This window comes from Acromyrmex echinatior, chromosome 4, assembly GCF_024713525.1.
Source record: "Acromyrmex echinatior isolate Ae372 chromosome 4, ASM2471352v2, whole genome shotgun sequence".
Taxonomy (NCBI): domain Eukaryota; kingdom Metazoa; phylum Arthropoda; class Insecta; order Hymenoptera; family Formicidae; genus Acromyrmex; species Acromyrmex echinatior.
In genome coordinates this window covers 8,328,309-8,340,849 of record NC_141855.1, presented here as the reverse complement: position 1 = coordinate 8,340,849, position 12,541 = coordinate 8,328,309, and the positions used below count along the sequence as shown (strand labels likewise).

Below are 12,541 nucleotides of genomic sequence, written 5' to 3'. Positions count from 1 at the left end.
AATCTCTCATACATTCATAAAGACCGCCTGCGAGCAAACAACTATGATGAATTCCCGTTTCATCGGCCATCAGGAGGGCCGGTTTACATCCGAAAAGAATGGGCGGAGCGACATATGTGGGCTTTTTTCTTTGTTCTCCCGCACCCTTATGCCCTTATTGATTGGCTTCCACGTGACGGATACGCACGCCACCCACGTGATCGAAGTGCACGCATATATTCACGGTGTGTGAGTTTATATACACGTGTACGTATGTACGTGTGTTCGTATAACGCACGGCAGGCACGAGACCAAGGGTTTCTCGTGTGTACATCTGGCAGTTTCCAATGATAACGTCCGAACCATGAATATCACTGCGATATTTGTTCTCCGATGCGAGAGCACAGAGCAAAACTATGATTTCATTTGCAGTTTTGCAATTGTGATGTTCCGCTGTGAAAAACGATACAATATCCCGAATAGTCATCCCTTTCTATCGTATCGTGTGTTAATGACCGTCAAGTGATTTTTAAAAAGCTTTGAAATGAAAATTCCACGTTAATTAAAATATCCGGTGGATCTAGCAATTTCTGTCGCGTTGCAGTTTTAGTTCTAACTCTAAATTAAATCTTTATAATTAAATTGTTAAATTTTAACAATGTTATTTGAATCAAAATGTGTAAAACTATCATATTGAATACAGTAAGATACCATTAGTTAATAATGCCATTTCATAGAATTTATGAAGAAATTTATGTCGTGTAAAAATTAACGGTGCACGTAATTCACTGTACGTCTCGTTTAATTTCTAAATTTATTAATCGATAAACCTGCTCTAAGGAAAGAGGTCGACTCATGCTGCGCCTCCCATATATTTCCTCGTGAAGCACCAACAAAACGGAAAGGAGGGGCCGATTCTCTGGAGGTCTTAACTTTTAATTTTTTAACCGTATCCGTGGATGCTTCGGGAAAGCCAGATGCGCGAAGCCCGTAAAAGCCTAGCAGTTACCCCCTGATAGCCGGTACAATTTGTATGCACGATCACGTCGTGTGTGGGAAACCTGAGTAGTCAAGAAAAACTGCAGCAGAAAATAACAAGCAATATTTTTACAAACAAAAAAGTTTCTCTGTTTAAAACATTCGGAATAATAAAACTAATAAATCGTGTACAAATGAGTACAAATCGAGCAACTCTTCTTTTCAATCTTTTTTTTTTTGTTGCTCAAGCGCTGCTATAATAATTCTTGCTTTTACATCTGTCGTGCTCAATGCCTCGCATTGAATAGCGTGCAGATCTGCAATGAAAAAAGTAAGCTTTTTGTGAAGCCGGTTTGTCATTATATGGTAGGGCCACAAAGTTTTTTTTTTTCAAAACTATCCAGAACCACGCCCGTACGCTGCAGACGCAGGATCGTCATTTTGGCTATTGTTGCACCCCTTATGTCGCGTGTCATACTCGCACCCCCTCTATTCGCCTTTAGTTATGCTAATTCGTGCGCGGCTCTCCCTCCAAATTGTATATGAAGCGCAAGAATATAAAACCGATTTCATAGGCTGTCGCGAGCACATTAGTGTATATATGTGAAATTTTATATATATGTATTATATATAAAGTTCTTTTAGTTATATACAATACAATTATACATATATACATCATACATTTAATCATATTTAAAAGAAGCGGTAAAAAAGTTTGATTTTTGAAATTTCATTAAAAAGTTTCAAAATAGAAATTCTATATTAATTAAAATGTCCAGCGACATGATACTTGCTGGCGCGTTGCAGTTTTAGTTTTGTGATCCTAAATTAAGTTTTTATAATCGAATTGCTGTTAAAGTTCAACAATATTATTACCGATCGAGCAGAGAAAAATTATTTGTAACTATAACACTAATACACATTAGTGAAAAAAATATTACCAATTTTCCAATTTATTCAACGAATACACAAGCGTGATTAATCTCAAGCAATTCTCATCACTTCATTTACTCGCATTTCTCATTGTCGCTATTATTCGCACCAATAAATGATTGGAAATGAACTGCGATTAGAGTAATCGCACGTACAACACACGCTCGGATATTTCTTTATAACTCCGAACGAGAGAAACCGTCCTCATGAGGGCAATCGAGACCTTATAGTACATTCCGTATTGTTACGAGGCCATTACACGGCTGGGGGAAGGAGGAAGGAGGGGATGAACCAGGGGGGGGCTTGGACAAGACGCGTGTGCACGCGTGCAGCCTCTATAATGGCAGATGGTGTTGGGGCTCGCGTTTGCGGCGCAGCTGCAGACGGGAAGGGCGGCACGAGCGAGAAAGGACGAAGGGGAGAAGACCCGCGAAATCGCGAGGACCACCCTGTGACCCCCATAACCGTCGGAGGAGCCTTCCTTGCACGCGGGTTGTTGCTCCCTGTAGCTCTCGAACGCTAACCTGTTGGTGTGTGGTTGGGCCCGTGCCAACTTGATTATCGCGCGACGAAAAAAAGCTCATTCTGAAAACTCCAGGAATGGGAGCTACAAGCGCGTATCGCGCGAGAGAACGTGAATCCTGTTATCATCCTGCAATGCGCACCGCGCGTGCACGTGTCTGTTGCAGACAACAGCGAAAAGCTCACTCGTATGGACCGCGAATAATGGATGTACGTTAAGCACGCGAAACGGGCTGTCGTTCAGCACACGTTCGCCTCGCCGACCCCGTAAATGGGAAACGCTCTGTCGTTTAAATTGATTAGTATCGGCACAGTGTCATATAATCAGATTAAAACAAGAGAACAACGAGAAGCACTCGAGCCAACAGTACGTCAGGATTTTCAGAAAATTGACTTCCACATTTGTTTGAAGAAGTACTAGGTACTAGGAACGGACCATTCGAAATGCGTCTGAATTTGATTTGGAGTTCAACATTTTTTTGTTCTAAAATGTACGTTTATTTAATCATTAAATACTGCGTGATTACTATGCGGCAAGATTGAAAAAAGAGAAGTTATACGTGTCGCGTCTAATATTTTATATACTTGGAAAATAGCTGTATAGAACTCGAATTTGATTATTCACGTAGGAAACATTGCATAGTGAAATAAGAATTATGATATGATAAGAATATATTTTCCAAAAAAATTTATAATCGTTTGTGGCACAGAAGTAATAAACATAAGAGAGAGAGAGAGAGAGAGAGAGAGAGAGAGAGAGAGAGAGAGAAAGCGTTTATTTGAAATTCTGTGGCAAGCCATCTAAGAACATGCAAAATAAATTGAAACTTAAGAGAAAACGAGTTATGGCAGACGGTAAATAAACGGTAAAGATTAAATGGAAAGGAAAAGATATTGTAACTATAAGAGTAAAATAGAAACAAAATAAAATAAAACGAATACAACGTGATGCATATTAAAATTAAAATAAAAAAAGAAGAGAAAGAAAGGCAATGTGTGTTATATTCTTTTAGCTAACTTCTTCATCATTCGACTTGATAAAACGGAATTTTATTGTTGCAACCAATCGCGATTGCAGTTTCGTACTTACATATCATTTCGGTTATAGACTCACCCCATCATGGAATCGGCGGATTCTCAATACTAAACAGCAGCTGCCGCTGTGCTCTCGACGCAGCGGGGGGAGCAGCTGTTCTCTCTCTCTCTCTCTCCCTCTCTGCTCTCGAACCCGGATCTCGATTCTGGTTTTGCTTGTCGTATCTTCCGCGCCATATGTGTGGATGGATTCATCTCTACGAGTGACCCGATATAGCTTCCAAAAAACGTGTTTATCCAAATAAAATGAGTGTTGCACTCGCGACAGTACATTCGATGTAGGCTTGATATAAACGAATTGAATTGAACGCGCTGATGTTTCTTCCATCAGAACATTAATCCCATTTTTTTCAAGGGATTGATTTATAGAAATAAATTCCGATTTTTATTTTGTAACTACTGTAAAAAACACCTACTAAAAAACTGATTCTTTTTTTACTAAAAAGATCGACGAAACATATACGTTTTGAAAATATATTGAAGACATAAATTGTAAGGAAGAATATCGGTGAATTGGAGTATGAAAAGATCGGTCTAAAATGTTAAATTGAATAGATTTTCATGAAACTTCTATCAAACGTTATACTGGGTCATAGAATATTGGTGAAAAGATTTTATGTAGAAATGATCAGAAGGGCCAATATGGCGACTTGGGATAAAGGCTGCTCCGTCTTTTGGATAATATTCCATTCTTTTCAGTAACTTTAGGAGATACGATAGATATTACGATAGATAGATAAATAATAAAAAAATTACGAAGAAATTACAAATAATTCTAAATTTAAAAGTAACACAATAAATTTTTAGTGGCAGTTTACCAATAATATCAAAAGTTATTTTAGTAAGAAATATTTTTTTAATCTGTGCTTTCTCTAATAGAAATGATGGAAATGTATTATAAAATAATGACAAAAATTTCAATTTTTTTTTTATGTAAGTACTTTAAATATTCAAAATGATTTATGTGAAATTACATTGCGATACAAAAGTCAGTTGTCCAGTAAATATATAAAATATTTATTTATTCTAAATCTTTGTAATTAATCAGTGAATCGCAATGACACTTTGCATAAATCATTTTGAATACTTAAAGTACCATAGAAACATTTAGGTTTTTTTATTATTATTTTTAAAATTTTAGTTTTTAACAATGAAAATAAAAAATAAGTAAACAATAAAAATGAATTATTCAATGAAAATAGGGTATTATAAACATAACTTTTCTATGTATATGGTTTGTTTAAATATAAACATTAATTTATGTGCTGTTTCTTTATCGAACCTTCTAATTTTGTTAATTTCGCAATGCATTCTCTCAGTCATTCAAATAGTCTGTGAGTTTTTTTAGCTTTTTCCAAATTTCGAGAAATAGAATGATCTATCAGATTTCACTTATTTTATTGATTTGTTATATAAAATTCTTGCATCAGTATGATTCTATGATAAGTAAAATATTTGATGAAAGTTACATGAAAATCTATTTAATTTAACATTTTTTAATAAATCTTTGCATATTCCCTTCAACGCACATGTCGAATAACAACAATATTATGAATGGATACTTTTGTAACGATTTTCCGTTGTTACACTTCGATGATACAATTGACGTAAACGGCAATAAGCGCGGATTTATCGAGTCGATTATATCGATACGCGAGCGCCAGCGATTTCTGAACCGCAGACATAAATAAAAAAAGAAAGAAAGAAAGAAAGAAAGAAAGAACAGACACAATCGAGTGCGAAGGAGGTACGATAGAGGAAACGATGAAAATTGTAGACAGACGTGAAAACGATCGACATAAAATCTTTTATTTCGTGATGTAAGTCACTATTTACTTACATTCACATATCGATATCGTGGAAACTGATGCGATAACGCAAAAGGCAAACTTGGATGAAGGAATCTTTTTATCTCGGGAAATGGTTTCGATGATTTATCAATATTTGTAAATCCGGATATAAGATGTTTTCCAGCAAGACACAGTGTAACACAACGAATTATTTCATCCTTGTTTAATGTTGATAAATAGCAAGAATGTAATGATTCACTGTGTTACATTGTGTCTTTGACGTCAACAAGATATATGTTCTTTGATATGTTTTATATCAAACTTATGATATTTGAAATGCGACAATCGTGCAAAACGTCGTTTGATTCTCGTTTAAAAAAATCTCATTATCAAATTCTCCCAGCTTCAGAACTAAGAATTAACAATCTCGAATTAATAATCTCGTATTATTGTTCTCATCATTTGAAAATCCTGTTCAGTCGAGTTGGACTCGTCCTCCTCAGCTTAATGAACGTCGCTCCCCTTTCGCTCATCCAGATTGTCAATTATGGCGTAACGCGCATACTACGCGAGGATGATTGCGCGCGTGTCAATCGACTCGCGTCGGCGACTCGGCGATGAGAAGGGTGGTTCGCCCTCAACCTAAGCAGCATTGTCCGCCCGATTCTGGTCCCTCTGCCAGCTGTTGCCATTTTTTTTTTATTTAGCCCCTTCTCGCTCGTGCTCGCCTCCGGGCTCTTTTGTCGAGCATCGCGTACTCGTTCATGTCAGTCGATCCGAACCAAAATTAATCAAAAGGGGACGATCGGTTGCACGTGGGCAAGCCTCTTTCTCCTCCTCTTGTCTCTCGCCCTTGCAAACGCGCACTTTTCCTCCATCAAAATATTAAGTAGCGCAATCCCCAGTAACAATTCCGCCCGGAATAATGAGGGGGACGAGGAACAAAGGGGAGAAAGAGGAGGACGTGGAAATGAAGAAGCGAACGGCCACGTGCCAACCATGGGAATATAATGCCGCAACGGCCACGTGCTTAGTATCTATCGGGTGAGCGGCAGAAAACGACCACTGGTTGCGTCATGGCGACTTACGCTTCCAATTCCGTTTCCCTCGCGCAGTCGGCAATATTTATTTAATTATTTGCATCTGGGATTTATCTTGAGTGCGGATCTTAGCTGAGGAGCGTGAAAATTGAATTGCCACCGATGAAGAAAACAGGCAGCCACTCCCCTCGTGTGTAACTTACCCCCGCGATTAAATAAATGCGTATGGTAATTGACTCGAGTAGCTTCGCGGCAATTGTAAAATCCAAGAGAAAGTACCTCGGTTTTAACGTTAATAAATGTGCTTTTATTAAAATTAAATGCACGAATATTACGCGTGTTAAATTGTTACATTAAAGCAAAAATTGCTGCAAATAATCTTCACTAGAAATTTGTTCAGATTAATGAAACTTTTGATATTGATGATTTGATTAGAACTACTTTTTTTATAAGTAACTTTGTACTTTATTCAATCTCGATTTATCAACGTATGACATCATAATAAACAATATAAGTTATTTACATTATTGTAATTATATGATTATTCTTTTAAAATTTACTCTTATTTTTTTCAAACTTTCATAATCTTCGTCTTATCTTGTGGATAAAAGAAGTCAGAGTTTGTTGGACGTTATTATTGGATGTCTTCGTTTTTCTATTCAAGATTACAGAATGTTTGTACAGAAGGTTTGTACGTAATGGGAAATAGCTTGTTTCAGAGAACTACAGCATTTTCTGACTCATGCTTTACGTACCGCTGAATCATTTGATGCTCGTGACAGCATCTCGCATCGTAAGCGTAGAAAATAAAATCCAAAGACTCAAATGACATGACGAATCGCTTGGGTCATAACGCTCCGTAATCACAAATTACAAAAGGGGGTGCAAATGGCGACGCCATTGCCGGTATAAATTAGCCTGGCTTAGTCTGTTATGCTCTTTCTTTCCGTATTAACTTTAAGCGTCGATAAATTACTTTCTCTGCATGCTAATAGAACCTAAACGAGGGTAGATAAGAACTCACGACTCTCCGCCGCCAACTTTGTAAAATTTTAATCTAACTTCGAGAAAGCCTCATAAGTAAACACGGCGAACGTTTCGAAAGGCTATTCGCCATTTACGGTATACTATTTATTACTGTTTCGTTTTTTATAAAAGTTTTTTATAATTTACATTAAGTAATTAAATAAAGAACAAAATACCAGCATTAAGCAAAATATTTCAATCATACATATTTGTTAACACAACGTAAAATGTATTTAATCATAAAATATACTTATATAAAAATCATTTCTCCTACAATTATAAACCATCCGTTATTTGTCAATCACGACGATTCCAAGTGAAAGTGTTTCTATAAGCAAATAATTATAGATAGGATTTAATACTGCACTAAGACTTCATACTCCCTGTATGGTATTTCCTTCCCATCGAACGGAATGTACAGAACACCGTGACTTCTTTGAACCTGTCAAACAATAGATTTAGGTATATGTAAAGATTTCTGATCGTTTTCGTACAGTTACATATTGTTTTCCAGCTCGGACACGCTACGTCACATTGTGTTACACCGTGTAAAATAATTGTTGGCATAATTGTTTATAGTTTCATAACATGACACCAGAGTGCATTATAATCTTCCATTCTTATTTTTACAGGTATTAGACAGTATCTATTATAGATTTATTATTTTAATGTATAGACTTAAATTATAAAATTCTTTCAGGATTGCAGTTTTATTATAAAATAAGCATGACTACTAAATAATTTTTTAAAAAGTTGATAACACTATTGTACTTATACCTTTACATTCGAGCAGAGTAACACTATGTCATAGTTAGAATACTTTGTATTGAACACAGTCATCTGTATATTCCTTGTGGAAAACAGCCACAGACTGTGTTTGGCTTAGACGCTCACGCGCTGTAAGTTTCATTATCTTCTTTCCGTATGCAATGAATGCGAAAGATAGAATAAAGTTGACAACGTTCAAACGTCTAAACGTCCAAATCCAATGCTTTCAGCGCTTTTCAGTATTTCTATTCTTATTTTCGTCTAATGACCGATAAAGACAGAATGATAATTACAAGCGCTTAAAGCGTGTGAGCATCTAAATCGACCGCAGCCAGTCTCACTAAAATTAACGAGCAGTTGACTCAACAATGGGCGCGTTCAAGTCGGCAAAACGGCTAGCCTGCTCGCCAAGCAAATGAACATGATTGGTTGTTACTTATGGATCCAACTAATCACATTCAATCACTCGGCAAGCAGGAGAGTAGCTTTGTCCGGTTTGAACGCGCCCAATTGTTCCGATTCCTAGCGTACCTTTCCTATGCAGGGTGCACCATTGTGATAAGTACGACCGACGTAGAGCATTTCCCCGTTCGCAGTCCTTCCGGCCTCCACCGCGTGTTCCGGTACGTGACCGTGACCCGCTCGAATCCAGTTAAAATGGGCGGGCATCAATACCTAAGATACAGAAGCCAGCGTTGTTTTAAATTACGTTCGCCTGGATTTCGCAACGGAAAGAAGGAAGGGGCCTCGAATCCAACCAACAAAGCGGCATACTTTGCATTTTCCTTCCGACGCAAATAGATTAGTCCGCGGACGATCGTGCGGCTGTGTAAGCCGAGCCGAGAAGAAATTGATTCGGACGAGCGCGATCGAGTGCACGCCAAATAGCAAACAAAGGGTCCACCCAATGCGGGATGGAAGGATGTACTTCAGTAACGCATCGAATCTCGCTACCGATCAATATTGAATAATACATTTCGTTCTACATTCACTATCCTTATGCTTTCGTTTTTCATCCTATCTGGAAAGTAGAGGGTTATCTATTATCATTCAGTATTTTTATGAAGAATTTAGTGAATATCCTACGATGAAAATTATTGCTAATGTTGGCGAGATAATAAATTAAATTATACGTCGTTCCATTCGTATAGGAGGTGTCTCGGATTTGCTATGACTTCATCAAGGAAGGAAATAATTGCGAAAATGGAGGGAAACTGGAAGAAGATTTGTCGGGGCAATAAAACGCGCTCGATCGTTTCTAGAATATCGCCGTGCAAATATCCATGACTAACACACTTCGCTCGATCACACAGTCGTAATCTTATCTTTGCTATCGAAATGAGATGCGCCAGGGATATAGAGATAAAACGCGTTCGTGCGCTACGTTACGTAAAGTTTTACACAAACTCTTTAATTCGCTTATTAATGAAAGAAGAAACGATAGCGTTATGAAACTAGTAACTGTCGATGCGGAGGGAAAAAAACACATAAAAATGTAGTTCATGCAGTTGTTACGTAATTACAGATTGATTAAAATTATGATGTCGTATAAGATAACTAAATGAAAATAATTGACGCACGATTGATGGTATTCGAATGGCAATGGCGTGTAATTGGAACTTCATTTCACGTAATTGGAAGAGAGATAATTTCGTTTGAAATTCCAGCTCGATGTCAATGTGTGAAATAACGAAGAGAATCGAATCTCTCGTTTCTCGCGATCTATTATACCTCAAAGTCATGTTTCATGTGCTCGGCACCTCCGTGGCAAACGTAAGCAACTCCATGATCCGGCTTCACTTTCGCCGGCAGCATATCACCCTGGTGCATGGCACGACCTACGACGAGATTCATACCGTCCAGGTCCCTGCCGATGGAGATCATCATGTTACGATCGGCATAGGAGGACCATCTGACCCATTTGTATCCTGCAATAAATTCTCACGATACTTTCACGAAGTCGCTCGTAATGATGTATTTCAAGATTTCCAATCAGAATTTATCGCGCCTTCTTATCATATCGATTACTCATCGCGTCGATTCTCACAAGTAAGTAAATAAATGAGTAATCATTACAGTGATTATTAAGGAAACTTTATCATATTTTTTATCAAAAAAAATTTTAAATAACAAACAGATAATTCACTTTCATGTTATTTATCATGTTTATCGATAATTATCGAAATATTACACAGTACGACAAAAATTGAATTTTTTTTCTCCTATGAAAAATTCAAAAGAGATTCTGAAAGTAAATGTAAAAAAAAATACTCATGTCTCGGCATTTTAGATCAAGTCGTTAACGTTTTTTAAGTATCATCAAATGTCTTTTTATAATATTGTACAGCACAAGTTTTCTCCCATGAAAAATTCAAAGAGATTCTGAAAGAAGACATTAGGAAAGCATTTATTTGATTATTTTAAATTCTTATTCAGTTAATGGTCTTATTCAGGTATTTAAAAAATGAAAACTTCCGTAAATTGTTGAATACAATGGAAAAACGAGCATGGAATGGTTTGGTAGCCGTCATCGAAAATTTTCTAGGCAATAAAAAAGCCGACAATTACAAAAAAATTGCTGAAATGATTTTGGCTTAACATGTCGCTCAAAATACACTTTCTTCATAATCATTTGGATTTTTTTCCACCAAATTTGGATGAATTCAGTAATGAACGCTTTCATCAAGACACTGCGATCATTGAGAAATGCTTCAAAGGAAAAGATATCAGATAAATGCTTGGTGAATACTTGGTTTATTGTTCGTGATACAAAACTGGAATCATACAAACGGCAAATCAAACAATCAAGATTCTTATAATAATTATAATTATAATTGTATAATATTATTATTATTCTACAAAAATTTAAAAATATATAAAAAAAATTCTCAGTTGTTTTTTTGTATTCGGACTTATTGCATAATTTCACATGCAAAAACATTAATTATTTATTTTAAAAAATTATTATATAATTTAAAACAATTGTAAAAAACCAATATGAAGCAAATACGACAAATGCATAAAAACCGCCGAGACACGAGTATTTTTTTTTACATCTACTTTCAGAATCTCTTTGATTTTTTTCACGAGAGGAAGTGTATGTTGTACTGTGTTATATTCTTCATAATATTTTTTAAATGATCAATAAGTAAATAAAACAATGAAACCATTTTGTTGTAATTACAATTGTATGTATATATATATTAGGTGTTGGAATTAATTCGTAGCGTTTTTTAATGAAAGAATGTTATTTATTTCACATGAGCATTAAAAAATACATTAATGAAAGTACTTCCCATCACTTGTAAAACGCTACGAATTAATTCCAACACCTAATATATATATATATATATATATATATATATATAAAATTATATATAATAATTATAAAACTATATTAGAATTTGAAATATTTATTAGAAAATTTCATATCAGATAAAACAAATACAAATGATTAAGAAAAATATTAATAGTTTATAATTATTAAAATAATTATATTAAAATATTCAATTTATATTTTTATATTAAAATATTCATTTATTTTAGTTGATTGGGATAATATATAATGCATTATAAAAATAGAATCTTTTTCTTCTAGAGTCTTTTTGTTCTTCATTTTTAAAAATTGTATTCTAAAATTAAAAACCAACTTTGCATTTACTTCATGATTTGATTATTACTTTTATCTGTTTATATCTGAATTTTATGATATTTAATATCACTGCTTACCAGGCATTATTGTTCCTTGATCGAAACCCGCTGTCGTACTGTCACGCTACAATGAATAATTAAATAGCACAAGTGACGATTTGCGTGGCGACACGTTTAAGTGAGAATTATCACTGAACGTGTCGATACTTTGGGCGTAAACGAGCTGAAGTCGCAATCCCACCAGTCGAGACCTTATCAATCTTATCAGCTCGGAAACGTATGTTACATAGAGCCACGCAAAATGCCATGTTCGAACACATGAGCCATATTATTCTATTCATTCGTCATATCACGCGACGTGATTCCATACCTATAATAATCTCGTTGTTACAACTTTTACTTTAACTTCACGGTTGTATGACGAAAAGTGATGAAAGTATATCGAGTAGCGCGAATTTGCGACACGTAATACATTAATCACTGTTGCGTGCAAGATAAAACAAATTCATAATAATCAATCTGATTGCATCATATATGTTATCGAGAACAAATAAAGTAGTCGAAAGGTAAAATACAATGTATTTCGCTCACTAAACTGTTTGAACTTATTTTGAAAAAAAAAACGCATAATCCCATTAAAATTTTGATAAATGGAATATAAATAAATTTTCAGAGCAGAGTGATTTGTCAGTTCACACAATGCAAGTTTAGCAATCCGCAATAGCGTATTTAGGAAGAGAGGAGAGGGAGGGAAGGGAG

The 12,541-nt window shown here is 35.6% G+C and overlaps 1 protein-coding gene across 2 annotated transcripts in view; it reads right to left on the bottom strand.

Moving 5' to 3' along the window:
- Positions 1-6,979: 6,979 nt before the first annotated feature.
- Positions 6,980-12,541, bottom strand: part of LOC105152455 (pfs47 receptor) — a 76,255-nt gene continuing 70,693 nt past the window's right edge. Inside the window, exons 1-4 of one of the 2 annotated variants that reach the window (XM_011066764.2) lie at positions 11,861-12,018; positions 9,863-10,059; positions 8,663-8,806; positions 6,980-7,805 (exon numbers count right to left, since the gene is read on the bottom strand). In XM_011066764.2, coding sequence (XP_011065066.1) covers positions 7,719-7,805; positions 8,663-8,806; positions 9,863-10,059; positions 11,861-11,867 — 435 coding nt within the window. In that variant the 5' untranslated portion in view covers positions 11,868-12,018 and the 3' untranslated portion in view covers positions 6,980-7,718. Of the gene's footprint in view, positions 7,806-8,662; positions 8,807-9,862; positions 10,060-11,860; positions 12,019-12,541 lie in introns of those variants that run through there. The other variant, XM_011066762.2, reaches the window with a different exon arrangement.